This window comes from Homarus americanus, unplaced genomic scaffold, assembly GCF_018991925.1.
Source record: "Homarus americanus isolate GMGI-L3 unplaced genomic scaffold, GMGI_Hamer_2.0 scaffold24895, whole genome shotgun sequence".
Classification (NCBI taxonomy): Eukaryota; Metazoa; Arthropoda; class Malacostraca; order Decapoda; family Nephropidae; genus Homarus; species Homarus americanus.
Window position 1 is genome coordinate 1 of NW_024724719.1, and position 18,966 is coordinate 18,966.

The 18,966-nt window shown below is 36.4% G+C and overlaps 1 protein-coding gene across 3 annotated transcripts; it reads left to right on the forward strand.

Moving 5' to 3' along the window:
* Window positions 1–3,933: 3,933 nt before the first annotated feature.
* Window positions 3,934–16,358, forward strand: LOC121864551 (mediator of RNA polymerase II transcription subunit 30-like). Of its 3 annotated transcripts, none has more exons than XM_042363621.1 (4): window positions 3,934–4,106; window positions 8,265–8,419; window positions 13,099–13,257; window positions 15,719–16,358. In XM_042363621.1, the coding sequence occupies exons 1-4, from the start codon at window positions 4,094–4,096 to the stop codon at window positions 15,872–15,874; spliced, it is 483 nt and encodes a 160-aa protein (XP_042219555.1). In that variant the 5' UTR covers window positions 3,934–4,093; the 3' UTR covers window positions 15,875–16,358. The 3 variants fall into 3 exon arrangements, with proteins under 3 accessions (XP_042219555.1, XP_042219554.1, XP_042219556.1); XM_042363620.1 differs by having other exon boundaries at window positions 3,937–4,106; window positions 15,701–16,350; XM_042363622.1 differs by having other exon boundaries at window positions 3,937–4,106; window positions 15,684–15,823.
* The last annotated feature ends 2,608 nt before the right edge of the window (window positions 16,359–18,966 follow it).

Here is an 18,966-nt window from a genome sequence, read left to right on the forward strand (position 1 = left end):
ATTACCCAAAAACCTATTGAAACAATGGTTTCGGTTAACGAGCAACCTGCTGGAACGGATTGTGCTCGTTAACCGAGGGACCACTGTATTGTATGTACGTTGTGTTGTCAAAGGAAGGGAAACAATTGAAACTCTGCAATTGTGTGTAAATGAGGCAGAAAGATAAATCAGCAACCTAAGACTTGGTCACAATTTTCGTGGTGCCATATGGAAGTAGGGTCTACCATTAGACAATACTGTACATTATGCTTCCAATATCTTCCCAGGCAGTAGAATCTCCCTGTTTGGTAGCTGCCTAAAACTTTTAGTAATATTACTTTGATACAACATGATAAATTAGACAAACAATGAAAATAAACAAATAAAAGTTATTTACCAAGAGCTTCTCTCTGAGAACAGAGGGATGGAGGGGGAGGGGAGATAAGACGGCTATTTATAGCCCGTCTTTGTGTAGGAAGTTGACCACACTAGAAATAATTCATTTAAAATTTATATTTTTTACATAGAATATTCAGTACATGACTGCAATTATAAAATATTGTGAATATATATATACAGTATATATATATATATATATATATATATATATATATATATATATATATATATATATATATATATATAATAAATGTATGTAGTAAGTATGTACAGTAATCTATTTCACTCAAATCCTAATGAAACACTATTGAATTAGAATACTGTAGCTGGTTGAAGCAAGCTTATAAATTAAAGAAAATACTTGCAGTGTGTTTAATATATTACAGTATGTTATAAACAAATAAATAAACACAAATCGATAAATCCATTTCAAGTAAATGAAACAATTGTATTCGACACCGACATAAGTTCAAGTTAAATAACAGACTTTTAAGTGAGTCACTAGTGTTTACACTACACCAACCGGTAACATTTGATGCCATTACTTGAAGTGAATTGGCCTTATTTTAAAAAACCAAGGATGTGTAAACAGCACTGGTCAATGGGATGGTTGGTAAAGGACTACTGGGTCAGTAAGCTCCCAATGGTAAGTGTCACATTTGGGGTACCTGTCTTATACAGCGAATAGGGCTCAAAAGCTACTTTTTAAATGGAAATTTTGGGGGCCGTCTTATACTGTACACCCCGTCGCCTTGTAGGCTGAGATATACGGTATACCTTAAAATCTAATGTTTTCACCCAAACATTTCTCAGTGAGGGAGGAGCCAGCGAGCGTGGGAAGGGAGGGGGTGGGGCGGAGTTGAGTCCATTATTTGAATGGACATTAACCTGGCAACTGTATTTCTCTTAAATATTAATTGTGTGTGCAAACCATCATAAAATTAAGATGTTATTTTTACAACAACTAGGTATTATGTCAGTATTGTGTTGGAAAAAGTGGAGTTTGGGAGTCGGCCCAGTCTCTATTTCAATTAATCCCATATGTTCTGATATTCTATTAATACGTTTCTTGTTTTACGCGCTACTCTTTTACGCTACAGTGGTCCCTCGGTTAATGAGCACAATCCGTTCTAGAAGGTTGCTCGTTAACCGAAAAACTCGTTAACCGAAACCATTGTTTCAATGGGTTTTTGGGTAATTGGTTCCAGCTCACCGAAAATTGCCTAAATTCAACCAAAAAGGTAGAAAAGTACACTTACTTTGAGGTGTGTATGTAGAAGGCTCCTGGATGATGATGATGGGAATTAGAATGGGGGTGGAGGAGAAGAGAAGGCATTGGGGTGGAAGAGAAGTCACCCCATGGTGCCATTTCACCCATAAAATTTTAGTTCTCTTGGTGTAATTCAAGATTATTTTCTTTAAATCAACACTGCACTGCATTGTATATTGTCAATAAGTAAAATAAATTTCAAAATGACCAATAATTTGCTTGCAAACACAGAAAAAAGCGTTTAGTTGAAGAGAGTCTCAAGCAAGATGTTACCTCCACTGAAAAGACACAAAGACTGACGCCTGTGTGCTGTGTTGGCAGGCTGGATGGCGTGCCACAAACTAGTGACCCTACCTTCAATTATGTTCAATAATTGTTAAAATGACTAAAAAAATTAATATAAACTTTTAAAATTTTTGAATGGTATAAACTTCTTGATATTTGCTAAAATGGTAAGGAATTTAAGCCCTAGAACCGATTACTGTATTGGCTGACTAATACTACAGCTGGTGGACCTCCAAATGCAAGCGAAAACATGTTCAGTTTGGCTCGTAAGAAACTCGTTAATCGAGGGATTGCTTGTTAACCGAAGTTAAGAATCTTATGGAAGGTAACTCGTTAACCGAAATTTCATTAACCGAGGGACCACTGTACTCTTTTACGCGTTACTCCGCGGGTTCAATTGACCGCGTAAATTGGGGTATTACTGTATTATTAATAGTATTAGTATAATATTTTTGCCTCCCAGGCCTTGAAGTGGGTTAGTGACCTGTGCTCAGGTGGTCTAATCCTTGTAAAAAAAAAATATATAAAAAATGACAGGGACTGCCACAGTGGTGGCACAAGAGGGTAACTCAACAGATGTTGAAGCACTAAGAGGCTAAAAAAGAAATGTTCATATTGCATGTAGAAATCCTGAGGGTTTTAATTTTAGGTTAAAAACTACAGTAGGGTTGGTGTTTTTAGTTAGCTTGAGTTGGAAATACCCCTCCCCTTTGGAATTTCCCACCGTGCAGTACAGATCCCTGTCCAACTTGGAATTTCAGCCAAACCGGGTAGGCCTTCTCCCCAATTAGTCCGAATAAGAGGAAGTTTACTAAAATTGGTGTAAAGTAGTCGCCCCTGAAAGACGCTGCCGCCGCTCCTCCCACACTAGAAGTAACCCTCCACACGTGCAACATCTGTGGAAGGTCCTGCCGATCTCGTATTGGCCTCTCGAGTCACCTCAGTTCTCAATAGAAATAACAGGGATTATGGAGAAAATAGGGTTAGGTGCAGATTACTCGAAATCGAAAAAAATTAGTAGTTAGCCTAACACAAAGGATAGCACAGTCTAAATAAATGTTACATTCATATCTAATAATGAAATCATACAGTAAATGTAACACTTTACCTTGAAAAAATATGAATATAACTTGATGGGGGAGAAGGGTGATTTTGAGGTTGATAACATCGAGCTTCTCTTCAAGGGTTATAGCCTTTATTTTACGATCATCACCGGGAATGCGATCACCAGAACGCTTCTTGGAAATATTCTTCTTTTCCATATTCACAGTTAATACCACAAAATTGGAGAAATAGTAAGCAAAAATCGTGTTACAGCAAACAAGCGTTCGCGTTTTACAAATATCGTTCTTCTATTCATAAATCACGTTATAACCAATTTGCGTTGTCAGAACACACGTTATTGCAGAACTCCCGGTACCATAGCTGGATGAACGTCAGACTCGATCCCGAGTATATGCAGATATATAATACTTTACAATACTCTAAAATATTACTTATTAAGTGATGATAAACATACTACAATAGTATTTATTAAGTGGTGATAAATACACTGCAATAGTATTTATTAAGTGATGATAAATTACAAAACTGTACTGTACTAATTTACAAAATAGGTAGTAGGCAGCTACCAAACAGGGAGGTACTACCACCTGGGAAGATATTGATAGCATAATGTGTTGTCTAACGGTAGACCCTGCTGCCATATGGCATCACAAAAATTGTGACCAAGTCCCAGGTTTCTGATCTGACTTTCTGCCTCATTTACACACAATTGCAGGGTCTCAATTGTTTCTCTTACTATTGTATTGACAATACAACATACATATATTGTTTCAAAGTTTTGATTTTTTCGTTTTTGTATTTTGTTATGGTTCTTTATTATTGTTATTACATTTTGCAGTCTTATTATTATGATCATTATTATTTTATGATTTTATTTTCCAATTTGTATTTTTTATTATAAATTTTATTTACTATGAATTAATAATAATATAATTATTACAATTATATTTTCGCCCCGCAGGCCCCGATGTGGGTCAGTGACCTGTGCCAAGGCCACCTAGAAGAGAAGGCCTGGGTGTAGGTTTGATGACGTCACTCTGGGAGGCAGCGACCACGCTCCTCGCTCTCTCTCTTTGAGTCATATTTACAGAAACTATGGTTTATGGCTGTAATTTTCTTTATATTTTGTTGAAGGAATTATATTGAATAAAATATAGCACAGTAGTCTACTTTCTGATTCATGATTATACATACAATCAAGAAAACATCAATGTATTCTAAAAATATTTCATATTCACATTCTTATCACCATTATAATTACCAAAACTGTTAATGCCTAGTACAGTCGACCCTCGTTAATTTGGACCCCTTTAATCCGGATTTCGGATAATTCGGACAAAAAATGAACTTTTTTTTTTTTTTTTTTTTAGGAATATTACCATATTAACTTAAGCTAAAATGCTTCCACCCACTGCTGGATAAAACACCAGCCTTTTGTTAAATGAATATCTCCACCACTAGTGTGGGGGATGCAACTTTTAGCTTCAGACATGAAAAATATTTACCATTTACTGCTAATAAACAATGGAAATGTGAAATATGTACCAATTAGTAATGAAAAGTTGTGCAGTTCCTTCAGCAAATGAAGCTCACCAACTTACAATAGGCTAAATTACCTTACAACGTGTTTTCAGTAGTCTATGTTGAAGTTCTTAGCACAGGCTAACTTATCATATCATATACGGTATCACAGTTCTCATTAATCTACAAAAAATACCGGTAATAAAAACCTTTTTGATATTTCACACTTAATATAATACCAGGTAATCTACTTCAACCTCCTATTGTTTACAACCAGCTGTTGAGTATCAGTAGTTTTGCTGAAACGTGATGTATTTTAATGTAAAATAGGATAAAATACATGACGAAAACAAAAGATTTTACCTAACCTTCCGTTGTTTTTTAATAGTTTTCGGTTAAAATACTGTTATATTACAATGATATTCTATTCATACTGTGCTTGATATAATACATTCACAGAAATGTAATATTTTTGCTGAAATTACGTACGTATCACAGTGGAAAGTGGGATAAAATCGTGACGAAAACAATGACTTTGAAATATAATGCAATATTAACTCCTAAATCGGTTAATTCGGACAATCGGCTAAAACGGACACCCTTCCCCCCCATTAGTCCGAATTAACGAGGGTCGACTGTACAGCCAATCAAGTTATTTCTGCTACAGTGAGTTCTGCTATAACGCGTGTTTTGATAACGCGAATTTGCTCTAACGCGATTTATGAATTCGGAACAATATTTGTATAACGCGATCGCTTGTTTGCTATAACGCGATTTTTGCTTACTATTTCTCCAATTTTGTGGTATTAACTGTGAATATGGTAAAGAAGAATATCTCCAAAAAGCATTCTGATGATAGAATTCCCGGTGATTATCGTAAAAGAAAGGATATAACACTTGAAGAGAAGCTTGATGTTATCAACCTCAAAATCACCCTTCTCCCCCATCAAGTTACATTCATATTTTTTCAAGGTAAAGTGTTAAATTTACTGTATGATTTCATTATTAGATATGAATGTAACATTTATTTAGACTGTGCTATCCTTTGTGTTAGGCTAACTACTAAATTTTTTCGATTTCGAGTAATCTGCACCTAACCCTATTTTCTCCATAAGCCCTGTTATTTCTATTACGCGATTTTCTATAACACGATATTTTACAAGAACACAATTATCGCGTTATAGCAGAACTACCTGTACATTGAATAATTTTCATTATGAACAAATTTATTTAGTAATGAAATGTTAATAACATTATTTTCATAATTTGGTTTTGCAATTGAGGTAATGCAAACCAAATACATAAATCAACCTCTGGTCTCATTTACGTAATCAAATACACCTAGACCCCGACTTACGACTACGTGGACTTACGACCGTCGGGACTTACGACCGCCTCAGATATAGATTTAAAAAAAAAAAAAAAAAATTTTTTAAATGACACACGCATTTTCTATACCGAAACGTTTCCAGTTAATGCAGTCTCCATGTATAATTAGAAAATTATGGGGGCCCCATGTGCATTCAGCTGACTACTGTACATTAAAGGTTAAGTGCTCAGTCACACTGTATCCATTCCTTATTATTTATTACTTTCACTGTACTGTATCCATTCATCATTATTCATTACTTTTACTGTACTGTATTTCATTGTAGATTTTTTTTTTTTATCTATGTCGGACTTACGACCTGGATTTGGGTCCCTAACCCCGTCGTAAGTCGGGGTCTAGGTGTAGACTGTATGTAAGGGCAACATCATTTCTGACTGTACATACCTACCTACATGAGCTTTGGGGAAAATGATGTGACAACATGATCATTACACAGAACAAGTAATAAGAACATAAGAAAGTGGGATACTGCAGGAGTAATATACTGTACTATTATTAACATCGGTACTAACATTATACAGTGGTCCCTCGGTAAATGAACACAATTCGTTCCAGAAGGTCGTTCTTTAACCGAAACCATTGTTTCAATGGGATTTTGGGTAATTGGTTCCAGCTCACCGAAAATTACATACAAAGTAAAAATAAATGCAATAAAGTACACTTATTTTGAGGTGAGTATGTAGAACGCTCCTTGTTGATGATGATGATGATGATGATGGGAATTAGAAGTGGGGGTGGGGGTGGAGGAGAAGGGAGAAGAGAAGGAAGTGGGGGTGGAAGAGAAATCACCCCAAGCTTCATGTCGTCATTTCACTTATAAAATTTTATGTTCTTTAGGTGTAATTCAAGAGTATTTTCTTTAAATCAACACTGCACTGCAGTATATAGTGTCAATATGTAAAATAAATTTCAGAATGACCAATAATTGTACTGTAAAACGTAAAAATAGTTTATATTCAAGAGAGCCACAAGCGATGTTACCTCCACTGACCAGAGATACAAACTGACGCCTTGCTGGGTGAATCAAGTGGCTGAATGGCGCACCAAAAACTAGTTTCTTGTACTGTAATTATGTTAAATAAGTGTTAAAATAACTAAAAAATTTAATATAAAATTTGGAAAATTATTGAATAGTACAACCTTCTTGATATTTACTCAAATGAGAACGAATTTAAGCCCTAGAACCAGTTATTGTATTGGCGGACTAATATTCCAGCTGGTGAGCAAGCGAACACATGTTGACATGATTTCGTAAAAATTTCGTTAACCGAATTGAAAATTCTTATGGAAGGTAATTCGTTAACCGAAATTTCGTTAACCGAGGCGTTCGTTAACCGAGGGATCACTGTATCAGTAAACACTTATAGTAACAGTAAATCCAGCAAAATATGGCAGGCAGGGAAGGAAGTTAAGTGCCCTCTTGTAATTTTGTCCGGACTAAAGGAGGTGCAGGGTCATCAGTTCCCGGAAAATCTGTGGTGTACCTACAGTATGTAAACAAGCTAAGATGGAGTGATTCATGTTCCGTTGTTTCTCCCTATTGGGGCTACTGTCATGAGCTGGGCATTGGAGAGGACCATAAAATGACAAGTTATGCCATGTATGACAATTAACCCTTTTGCCATGGGTACAGCACTTTTAATATTTTATTTGTCTAATTTAAGAGGATTTTATTTAGCATAGGGAGACCTCCGTGCAAAAGGGGTTAAAAACCAGAGGTGATAGTGCAAGTGTGAACCTCAGTGGTTCTAGTCTTTTGTGGTAACTGTTATATCCATCAAGTCTCTTTTTAAAAGCATGATTTTATGGGAAAGCGTAGACTTATTTTGGATTAGTTTCAGCCACATGTCTATGTCCTCGAGAACTTGGGTTTTCAACCCTCTGTACTTGATTACTATACACAAGGCAACTGATACTATACAGGCTTGGGTAGATTTGGTTATAAAATGGAGTTTTAGTACAGTAGAGTATTTAGTTATTTCTCAAAATTGCCTCTTACTAAAAGATTATTCTGCATCTTTACGGGGTTATACAATATAACACACCAAGCCAAGAAATGTGATAACACTCATCACGGCTTCTCTCGCAGTGATCTTTGAGGATGGTTTCAGAGCCAAGGGTGCACAATATTTTTTAGTGGAGTGTACACACAGTACTGTATTAGCCATATAAGACCTGAACTGTCTGTCTCTGGTTTAGTGAAATCCAGGTACTGTACAGGAGTTTGATTAATGGCAGATATCAAGGAATACCCTGACCTGCATTCTATAAGAGTGATGGGTGCTACAGTATACGTACACAATTTTTGGATTTATTTTATTTTTTATTTATTTACTTATTCATATATTTTTACAGGCAGCCAAGGTGTGCAACAAGGTGGTGGGGAATCATCCCAGACACAACCCCACCCACAAAGGAATACATCATTTTTGTGTAAGGCCGGCTGCGAAGCTGTTCAAGAAATTGTCCTGAGAACTAGTGAGGTTTTTTCTCATCTAAAGAATATGCCAGTAAGTGTCCTAGTTTTACTTTTCTACAACAATTATTTGGTACAGTAGTGCATTGAATTACTGGACACCTGCACCTGAAACATTGTAAGACTGGATGGGAGATTCCCTGGTACAGTAGTTGTAATGGTGAGACTGCAGAAATGTGTCCAGGATGAACAAAACACAGGTTACCAAATATTGTTTATACAGTATTTATATATAGATAACCTTATATTTTTCCTGGTTCATTATCATCAATCGAAAATGGTGATTTATGCACTATATTTATGAATTAAAAAAGGTGTTGGAGGGGATATTAGTGACTGTACACATTGTAAAGATAGTATCTATCCACACTCTGCAAAACAATGACACCATGGACCAAGGAGTTTGACAACCCTATAGAGACAGCATGAGTCATATTGATCAAAATGAAATTCATTGGACCCATCTAGACAGATACATTTTTATTGTGCATACATAAGCTGCTCAATGGTGAGGTTATACATTTGTTATTTTGTAAAGTGCATAAACTGTTGAGTTACCTAATACTGAGTAGATTTGTATTAAAATAATGTCTTTTCTGATTGTTTGGTATTGAATAGAAATATTAATTTGAACTTAATAAATACAAATGACCTTTTCATTACTATAAACTTTTAGGGAGGACATTACCATATTCATGTACATATACCTGTACTGGTACAGTATGTTAATATTGAACAGATATTAACCCCTTCACTATGGGGATGCTACTTTTAATATTACAGTATTTGACTAACACCAGATTATTTTACTCAGCTTAGAGGAACCCGTACACAAAGGATTAAGGCTTCACTATGTATAGTAAACCCCTGCAGTACTTCTTCTGTATTCAGTGAGATTGTATTAATCAAATACTGTACATTTAATTCATTAACCCTTATGCCCCGGGTGATGTAAGACCTGCTGGAGCCCCCACATGGCCACATTTTGGCAAAAATAAAAATTAAAAATAATTTACAGTTAAAAACTGGTACTGTATTTCAGTCATAAAATTAGTGTGCAGTCACTCCAAGTGTACTCTTGTGGCTGGCGTGCAAGTGGTCCACTACGTCCACAACACTCATGACCATGACCTTGCTAAGGGGGCTGGTAGGGTAGGGAGGGGGGGGCGAGTGCCGTTGTCTGTATCACTGTTCTCACCGCTGGCCACCTTAACAAACCCTACATCATCTGGGTCTGTTTCCTCCCCATCACTGTCAGTGTCACTCAATACTATATCGATGCCACTCAACTCTTGAGGGTCTGGAGGAGTGAGGCAGGTCACGAGACGTCGAAGGATGTGCATCCATCATGGTAGCTCGTGGGTAAGGTGACCACTAGACTTGAAACAAAGATTATGTGCGAGTTGAATTGCCAAGTAAATAAATATCATAAGCAAAGTACTTTGTCCTCTCTAGGTATTCAAACTATGCTGCAAAGATTAAGGACATAGAGGAACATCACCCGGGGTCACTAAAGTGGACGTAGAGTTATGCCACCTTGGCTTTAGGGGTTAATTCCATGGAGTGGCATAAATGTCTAAGTTTGGAAGCAGTGAAGGAGTTCATTTTGCTCAGATACTGTACAGTACAGTATATACTTATCTTTAACCTACAAAATATGAACTGGCAAGGTACTAGTGAACATAATTCTATGGTAATGTACATGGTGTCCATGGTCAAGCAAACAACACTTTCTTCTTTATTGTTATAACAGACTGGAACAAGTTACCAGACTACATCAAAACGTTATGGTATTAAACAATTCAAAGCTAAAACAAAGAACAAGGGTGGATCCAGGGGGAGTCCTGGAGATCCTGACACCCCCCTTCCCCCTTTTTCATCAGAAAATTTCAATACCTTTTCTTTAATGCAGCATTGTACTCAGGCATTTTTGTATTGTAAAAAGTAATTACTATTGACCTCAGAATATCTCCTAATATCAAGTGCACGTGGCTTCCAGGGGCCTCAAAATGCTCGCCATGTTCCACTACCCAAAACTTCCTGGACCCCCCTTTAGATATTCCTGGATCTGCCCCTGAAGAAATACATAATACAGTAGGTGAAGCTACAGCAAGATAAGAGAATGATTTTTTTATATTATTAAACCACATACTGTAAAACTGCGGTAGTGATCTGCCTGCCTCGGATAGTCCAAGCGCAATGTAAACCTTGTTAAATTCTATCAAATAAACTCATTAATACTCGTGTAGATATACTATTACTGATTAGAGACCAAGCATGAGCCTAAGCAAAGGGCCCTCCTGGAAATAAGCTCCAGAGAGCATTGTCATCTATCCTTGGTCAAGTTGCCTTACTGCTTACCTGCACTGTCTCAGCACACAGGAAACTCTATACAGTACTGTACTCCCCTAGCCTACATGTACTCTATACCTACAGTATATTATCTATACAGTGGGGTATGCTATAACGAACGGATCCTACTACGAATATTCCTATAACGAACGGTTTTACCTATAAAATTGAGAATGCTATAACGAACGAAACTCCTACAACGAACATTATTTAAAAAACAAAAAAAAAAGGGTTTTGGTTTTTTTTTTACTGATTTATTGTTTTTTTATTACAAATATTAATGATATTCTTTATTTCAGGGGTTTAGATGCATATTTATGCACTTTTTTACAATTTTATATTATATTTTTCAGTGTTAAGTGGTTGTATTTGGGGGCCTGGAACGGATTAATCCTATAACGAACGAATGCTATAACGAACAAGGTTCTAGAACCAATTAGATTCGTTATAGCATACCCCACTGTATTCTTGTTGAACTGTATACCTGCATAGTTTATAAACATGCTTATTCAATTGTAAACCTGAAGGGCAATTTTATTGAATAAATATTACATATTATTATTACAGCACGCTCGGATAATTCACGGATGACACCCTGGATATACCCAGAATGTCTGTGGGTAGTTTTAAAGTTGCCGGCATTTTCACGGCCGGGACAGGGAACCATTCATTCTAGAGACAGTAATTTCATTTACCTGTATTGTATATATATGTGTGTGTGTGTGTAGACACACACATACACAAAACACATACACATAACTATTAATGGGAAGTAGTCTTGAGGGTAGAAATAATTCTTCCTAAGGGCAAACACACAAACGGAATACAGTCAACCCTCACTTTACGCGGTCCCACATTCCGTGTTTCCACGTTTACGCGGTGCCCTGCCAGAACCCAGGATGCTCACATTCCGCGGTGGGTGTACCCCTTTACACGGATGAAGTATAATTTTTTTAATTTAGCTCATAAAATTCATACAAATTATCCGGCCAGAATATAATTTACATTGCTGGAATTCTTACAATTTGATGATCATTTTGAATATAAACATCATAGATTTTGCATTAGACATACAAATTTTAGATATAATGTTTACTCTTGAGTAAATATGTTATGTTTTGTGCAAAATATATGATATTTATATTCAAAATATTCCTGGTCTTACAAGGAATCCAGCAATGTCAATTATATTATCCTAACTTTAGTTTGAGGTATTATTTATTAAAATTTAGTGGTTATCCCACACATCTCCTTGGGACGGTTGGTGGGGGGTGGGGGGGAGGGAGGGACCGACCGACCATCTGTTACCCCGTGAAGAATTATTATTTTTTTTATTAACTGAAGATATTTGTTTTAGCTCATAAAATTCATACAAATTACCCGGCCAGAATATAATTTACATTGCTGGAATTCTTACAATTTGGTGATCATTTTGAATATAAACATCATAGATTTTGCATTAGACATACAAATTTTAGATGTAATGTTTAATCTGAGTAAATATGTTATCTTTTGTGAAAAATATATGACATTTATATTCAAAATATTCCTGGTCTTACAAGGAATCCAGCAATGTCAATTGTATTATCCTAACTTTAGTTTGAGGTATTATTTATTACTATACCTGGTTTTACCCCCAAAATTTCTCAGAGGGAAGAGCCAACAGTGTAGTGTGAGAAGAGGGGGAGGGAGTGTGTCCATTATTTGAATGGACATTAACTTGGCGACTGTATTTCTCTTAAGTATTAATTGTGTGCATGTACCATCATAAAATTAAGATGTTATTTTTACTACAACATAGTTATGTGTCGTCAAAAAGTGGAGTTTGGGGATCGGCCTGGACTCCTTTTCAATTAATCCCATATGTTATGTTATTCACTTTACGAATTTCTCGCTTTCCGCGGTACCCTGTGGGTTACATTAACCGCGTAAAGTGAGGGTTAACTGTATACATTTCTTTGTACACAAGTAAAAATGTAACCCCCCCCCCTCGTCTGGCCATTATTCGCGGATTTGGCGATTCACAGCCATTTTGAGAACCTAACCCCCTCGAATTTGAAGGGAATACTGTATTATTAAATAAGATTAATGTTTAATAGTAAATAGGAAAATATCTAGTCATCTGTGCAGTTAAAGTTAAGTTGAAGGCATGGAATAGAGAAGTGTGTGGGTGGTAGATGTTATGTTATGATGAGAGATAATGTACTCTACTCTATAGAAAATTATAAAAGTTTGTGCTTGAGAGGCACAATATGGTCAATATGGTCCTACTAAGAAAGGGTAATACTTATTTCATTTGAATTATTAGTTTTCTTCTCATGATTGTGATTTTGAATATGCATATTGTATTTTGAATTGCAGCTTCCAAATGGTTCTAATCAAGGCACACAGTTAAGTACTGAAAAAAAAATGCGGATCCAAGAAAATCTCAGTGCCATTCAGCGTCACTTCAAACCCCTCAGAGCCATTTACATCCGTGTTAATGATGACTGTGCAGGGATGGAATATACTCATATAGAGGTCAGTTTATAAATTACTGTACCATTTATAAAGTAACTTTAGACTGCCTGAATGTTAATGACAAATATTTTCCTAATTGATATTAAGATATAATCCTTGCTGACAATACTATTGTACTTACCACAGTTTTCACATATGGTGGAAGTCTTTAATTTGAAATTACAAACTGTATTCATGTGTATATTTAGCTGTTTCTTTTTTAACTTGTTAATATTGTGTAGCTGTATAGTTAGTTATATTATACATTTTACATGTTTAGGTTATAAATAGATACTGTACTCTTGTTGTGGTGGTTCTCGGTGGGTGTGAAACCTTAGGGTTGATATATCAGTGGGGGAGTTTATGATAAGAGCATAGTGATTCATCATTCAGCTGAGCCATTAGCAACAACCTCAGAGCCAGTTGCTGGTTTTTCAGCTTAGGGTTGCACAGGTAATGAAGGACCTTTAATTTTTTTCATTTATTTCCTACTATAAGTTTGACATTAGATTGGTTGTATAAATAAGATTATAAGTTTTGGCACTGCCAGTGCAGCCTTCATGTCCTTTCACCTCCCATTTTACGGTAGATGACTGCGGTATAGTGAGTTCACTGACCCCGATGTAGGTAATAAATGGAAGGTTGATCTTGAATTTCACCTTTTTGGGTGCTCAGGTGAGCTGGATCTGGACTGGTTTGGTTGGGATTGAGTGCTTGTATCCAACATCAGCAAATGGATAGATCAGTGTTTCATGTTATGTTCACAACAAAATTACAGTGAACCCTGGGAGATCCGGACTAAATGGGGAGACTACTTGTCCGATAAAGCCGATTGTCAAAATCTTCTGACAAATATAATAAATGTATAAAACGACAAATAATGATATAAAAAGACCAAAAATACAGTACAGTATTTTATGGCATATACGACGCAACCCCCATTTTAGCAGGGAGTATTTAGGGAAAAAAAAATTATTTTCCTTCTGTAGCCAGGAAATGTGAGGAATAATTAAAAATAATACCAATAAATAAGTTACAACAAAAAATAATGTATTGCTAAATCAGTAAATAAAAGACAAATGAAAGTTTAACACAGTCGTCATTTGCATACAATCCCTGCTTCACCAAAGTAACGAAGACCAGCTGGGACGCCGATTCCCAAGCAATGCTCCCCACCCCCCACGCTCTCCTCCCATTACGTGTTTGCCCTTAGGACAATTATTTCTTTTACCTTTTTCACAATATGTTTGTGGGATGGTGTGTGCATGTAATTAAGTGAAAATAATGAAAAAAGTTACGTATATCTACCCGAAAATACGAGTTGAAAAACTACCATAACACCACATAACTTGGCCCAGTAGCCTGGTGGTTACAGTGACGAGTCTAACCTGACTACAAGTGCCATGATTAATCACTATTATATCCGTAAACACTAATAATAACAGTAAATCCATTTAAATATGGCAGGGGGTGAGGAGAGTTACAAGAGCCGACAACACTTTAACTAGTGGTCACTTACTTGTTCCCATTGCCAGGCATAGTGTCAAAATACATACTGTATGGGAGAAATACACACATACAAAGAACAATTGACAACTCTGTTTATGTTTCCCTCCTCGGGCACCTGCGTCCAGCACGCTGACATTTCAGTTACACGAGCCTAAGATGATCTTTGCTCTGTTTTGGGAATGCTTCTTAGGGAGGCTTCTTAGCCCCCAGAACCCCAAAATTCTGTCCGAATCTTCCAAAATCCGGATTTACTGGGTCCGAATCTTTGAGGGTTCACTGTATCAAGTTTTCTCCCATTTTAGATTATCTTCTTACTGTATGGATATGCCTTGCAATCTTTGTGTGAAGGTGAAGAATAATCTAATTATTGAATTTATTTGGTTTATAAATCTCAGTCACACATTGGGGTTAAAACCCTTTGACTTGTTCTTATTGAGCTGTTCAGTACTGTACTCTCAAGGTTATAAAAAATAACTTAGGGATGAGTCCTCCATTATGAGGTTTATAAATGTGTACACTAAGCCAGTCCTCCATTATGAGGTTTATAAATGTGTACACTAAGCCAGTCCTCCATTATGAGGTTTATAAATGTGTACACTAAGCCAGTTCTCCATTATGAGGTTTATAAATGTGTATACTAAGCCATAAGTTTTAAGGTCGTTGGTGATTTGCCAAAACAAATTTAAGCTGATTTTAACTTCCTTTTTGGTGCAAAGAAAATAAAGTAGATTATTGGACAGGTTGTATTGTAACTTTGGTTTATTGGCTCTGTCTGCATAAATTATTTTGTATTGAGATATAATTTATATACATGTATATTACATGCTTCAAACCATTTACTTATTAAATTAAAAGGATAATATAATATTGTATGTATATTCATGTTTTGCTGCATCATTTTACAAATCCAAGCTGTTGTTAATTGTTGTGCAACTTAGCAACTCTGTCATCACAGAGCTTAATTCCTTACAAGGACGAGGCAGACAACAGGGCAGACTACAAGAAAATTGGTGAAAACTATCGTCATCTTGTGGAGGAATCTAGGGAACTCAAGGAGGTGGGTTGCTTCTGTGTCACATTCGTGCCCTTTTATGTTACTCTTATGAAAACTAAACATGACAGGTATTGATAAGCAGGTATTGATCTTTCTGGTTGAGAGATAAACCCTTTTTATAGTTCCATATCAGTCCAGGAATACTGTACTCTCATGTAATACCAGATCAGATCCAAGGCAGGCATATAACAAAAACAATGACTGTGTTGTACTAATTCTGAATAAAGAAGGAAGACTGGTAGTTGTAGGTTCAGGTACAGTTTGTTTATTTATATACTGTATATGCTGGCATATAAGTCAACCTTCAAAGCTCAAAAAATATCTTCAAAACTAGGACTTGTCTTATCTGCTGAGTATAAAATGTGAACCTTAAAATCCAGGTAAATTTTGAATTGAAAGACTTCAGAGTTGATGAAAACAAATAGTCTTTGGTATAAGTGCTAAATGGTCACTATTTTGAATTTTATGTTTTGTTATTTACATTCTATTGGTAATTTTTTCTTTTATATATATAAATGGTGCCTGGAGATTTTGAAAGGGTCACTGTAGAAGAGTCATGTTGAATAAGAAACCTGATTGTTGGGGGGGGGGGTGAAGAAGGTTGGGAGGATCCTCACTGCTCCCTCAGATTAGTTCTAAGGTGGGAAAGAGTTCCTTGGGCCCAGACCTAAGTAGGTAAGGTTCCTGGTAAATATTGTGACTTGGGTCACTTCATATCAGCTTGCATCTCTATGCTGCATCCCATGTTCTTATATTGCTTTTTTTTATCATATTTATTAGGGTGTGTCAATTTTGTCAACATGTTAAAAATCAAATTTGGTAGTCAAAATATTGTGCCTCTTTATGTCTAAACTTGAGATTAGCAAACAAAAATGAATTGAAATAACCCTCACCTACATCAATTATACCTTAAAGTTTCAAATATCAGTATTTCAACAAATTAATGAGACTTGATTAGAATTATTCACTTGATATTAACTAATCTCATGTAAGCATATGGATTATGGAGTATTTTATGGTTCTATAGCTTGTGTACAATATGCATGTCAGAACATGAACATGAACAGGCTCTCCGTGTGGGACAGTTTAATTCTTGTTTTGACTTGTACCAAGCGTGAGGATAAGGCGCCCGGCTCACTCTCCTTCTAGATATCATAGACGGTGGTTTGCTCTCATTGCACTTGCACCTACTCTACCAGACGAATTCTACATTTTAATTATTGTAAGTAGGGCATATTGATTGTCGCAGTTACTTATATCATTGTATAAAACATTATGTTCTAAGAAATTATTATGTTATTTCTGTTACAGCATTTTTGATAAACAAATTGATATTTTTTGAAACAATTGAATTATGAAACATTGAAATATTTTTCTATTTGTCAGATAGTGTGAAGATGTCAAAATTGAAGACAAGAAGTCAGTTGTCAACCCACTTGAGCCTGCTAGTTGGTAAAGGGAAGGAGCTTCCTGTATCAGAACTTCCAACAGTGAGAGACATGCTAAGATTAGGGTTACTCCTTCGAGAAAAAAATGCAAAGGACAGAAGGAACTATACAGATAAAGAACTCATAAATGACATGATAGTCCCTCTTCTGCATCAATGGACAAAAGCTATTGCACTATTCAAACCACCTGTGATTAATCAGTGTCGAACTATTGAGCTAAAACTAACGAAATTATGGCACAAAGCAGTTGAAACATCACTTGGTAAAGGAAACTTGGCCAGGAAAAATGAATTTCTGCACACACTTGATGCTCTGTTTGACATTTTGACCTGCAAGTGCTCCATACAATTATGTTCTGAATCCAACTATTCTCACTCAGGTAAGAGAGAAAATAATTCCCACATTGATTGTGGTTGTCCTCGTGAAAAGAAGATCCCTGTTTTAGAGCTTGAATTTATAAAGGCACAGAGGACAAAGGCAGAAGGCCAAGGAAGTATGCAAATGGGTTCAATAGATTATTCAGAAACAAAGAAGCAGATTGCTAATGCCAAGAAGAAAGAACAAATCCGAGAGAGGGAACAAAAGAAGAAAATGAAGAGTGAAGAAGCCATCCAAAGAGAGGAAGAGCTGTGTCAAGATGTTTATCACTTCTTTGATAGTTCTTCTGATGAACAGGAAGCAACATCAGATGATAGTTCCAAAAAGCCATCTGAACCTTTACCAAAGAAAATGAAATACAACACAAGAAATATTTCAAACATTGCTTTAGCTAGTATTCGCCACCATGCTGGACTTCGTGAGGCTGCAGAAATTGCAACTGCCGCTTGGATAGATGCAGGCCTCATCAGCCGAGAGGATGTATCTTTGGTGATAGATCATAATAAAATTAGAAGAGCACAAGAAAAATAATGAAGGAAATATCTGATCAGCATGAAAAAGATTTAAGCGAGGGAGGGCTCTCCTGTCTTTTGTTTGATGGAAGAATAGATGACACAAAAGTTTTGCTAGAAGTAGAGGGAGTGAACAGAAAGTTTCCAGGTCTCATCAAAGAAGAACACTACTCTGTCTGTTCTGAGCCTGGTGGTCGGTTTTTGTTTCACTTTGCTCCCGAAACTGAAGTAGAGGGGAAGAAACATGCAGAGGTCATTGCTGATCATATTTTATGTTGGGTTCAGGAGAGAGGACTTGGCAGTTCACTGCAGGCTGTTGGTGGAGATTCAACTGCAGTGAACACCGGATGGCAGGGGGGTGTAATGACGCATTTAGAGAAAAAACTAGGAAGACTTGTTTGGATTGTATGTGATTTACATACAGGCGAGCTACCTCTTCGTCATCTCATCCAGGAACTTGATGGTCCTACAAAGAGCAACAACAAGTGGTCAGGTCCCCTTGGCATCATGCTGGATGAAACAACACAACTAGAAATAAATACAACCTTTCCAAAGGTCGAAGTTGGCCCTCACCTTCCGGCGTTGTCTGAAGGAGTCATCAAAGATCTCAGCACAGATCAATCCTATGCTTATCGTATTGCCCAAGCAATAAGATCAGGAGAAGTGCCTCAGTCATTGGCTCTCTTGGAGATTGGACCTGTCAGTCACAGCCGTTAGTTAACTACAGCTCTTCGTTTCTGCAGGATTTGGATTTCCAAACACGAATTGAAGGGCAAAGTGCTGAAGAATTTGAGGTTAATTGTTGAATTTATTATTGGAGTTTATCTTC

What these genes read in the sequence shown, in the direction of transcription:
- LOC121864551 (XM_042363620.1), top strand. An exon ending in CTCATCTAAAGAATATGCCA is followed by an intron (nt 8,420 to 13,098) that starts GTAAGTGTCCTA and finishes TTTGAATTGCAG; the next exon opens with CTTCCAAATGGTTCTAATCA. An exon ending in TGGAATATACTCATATAGAG is followed by an intron (nt 13,258 to 15,700) that starts GTCAGTTTATAA and finishes CTGTCATCACAG; the next exon opens with AGCTTAATTCCTTACAAGGA.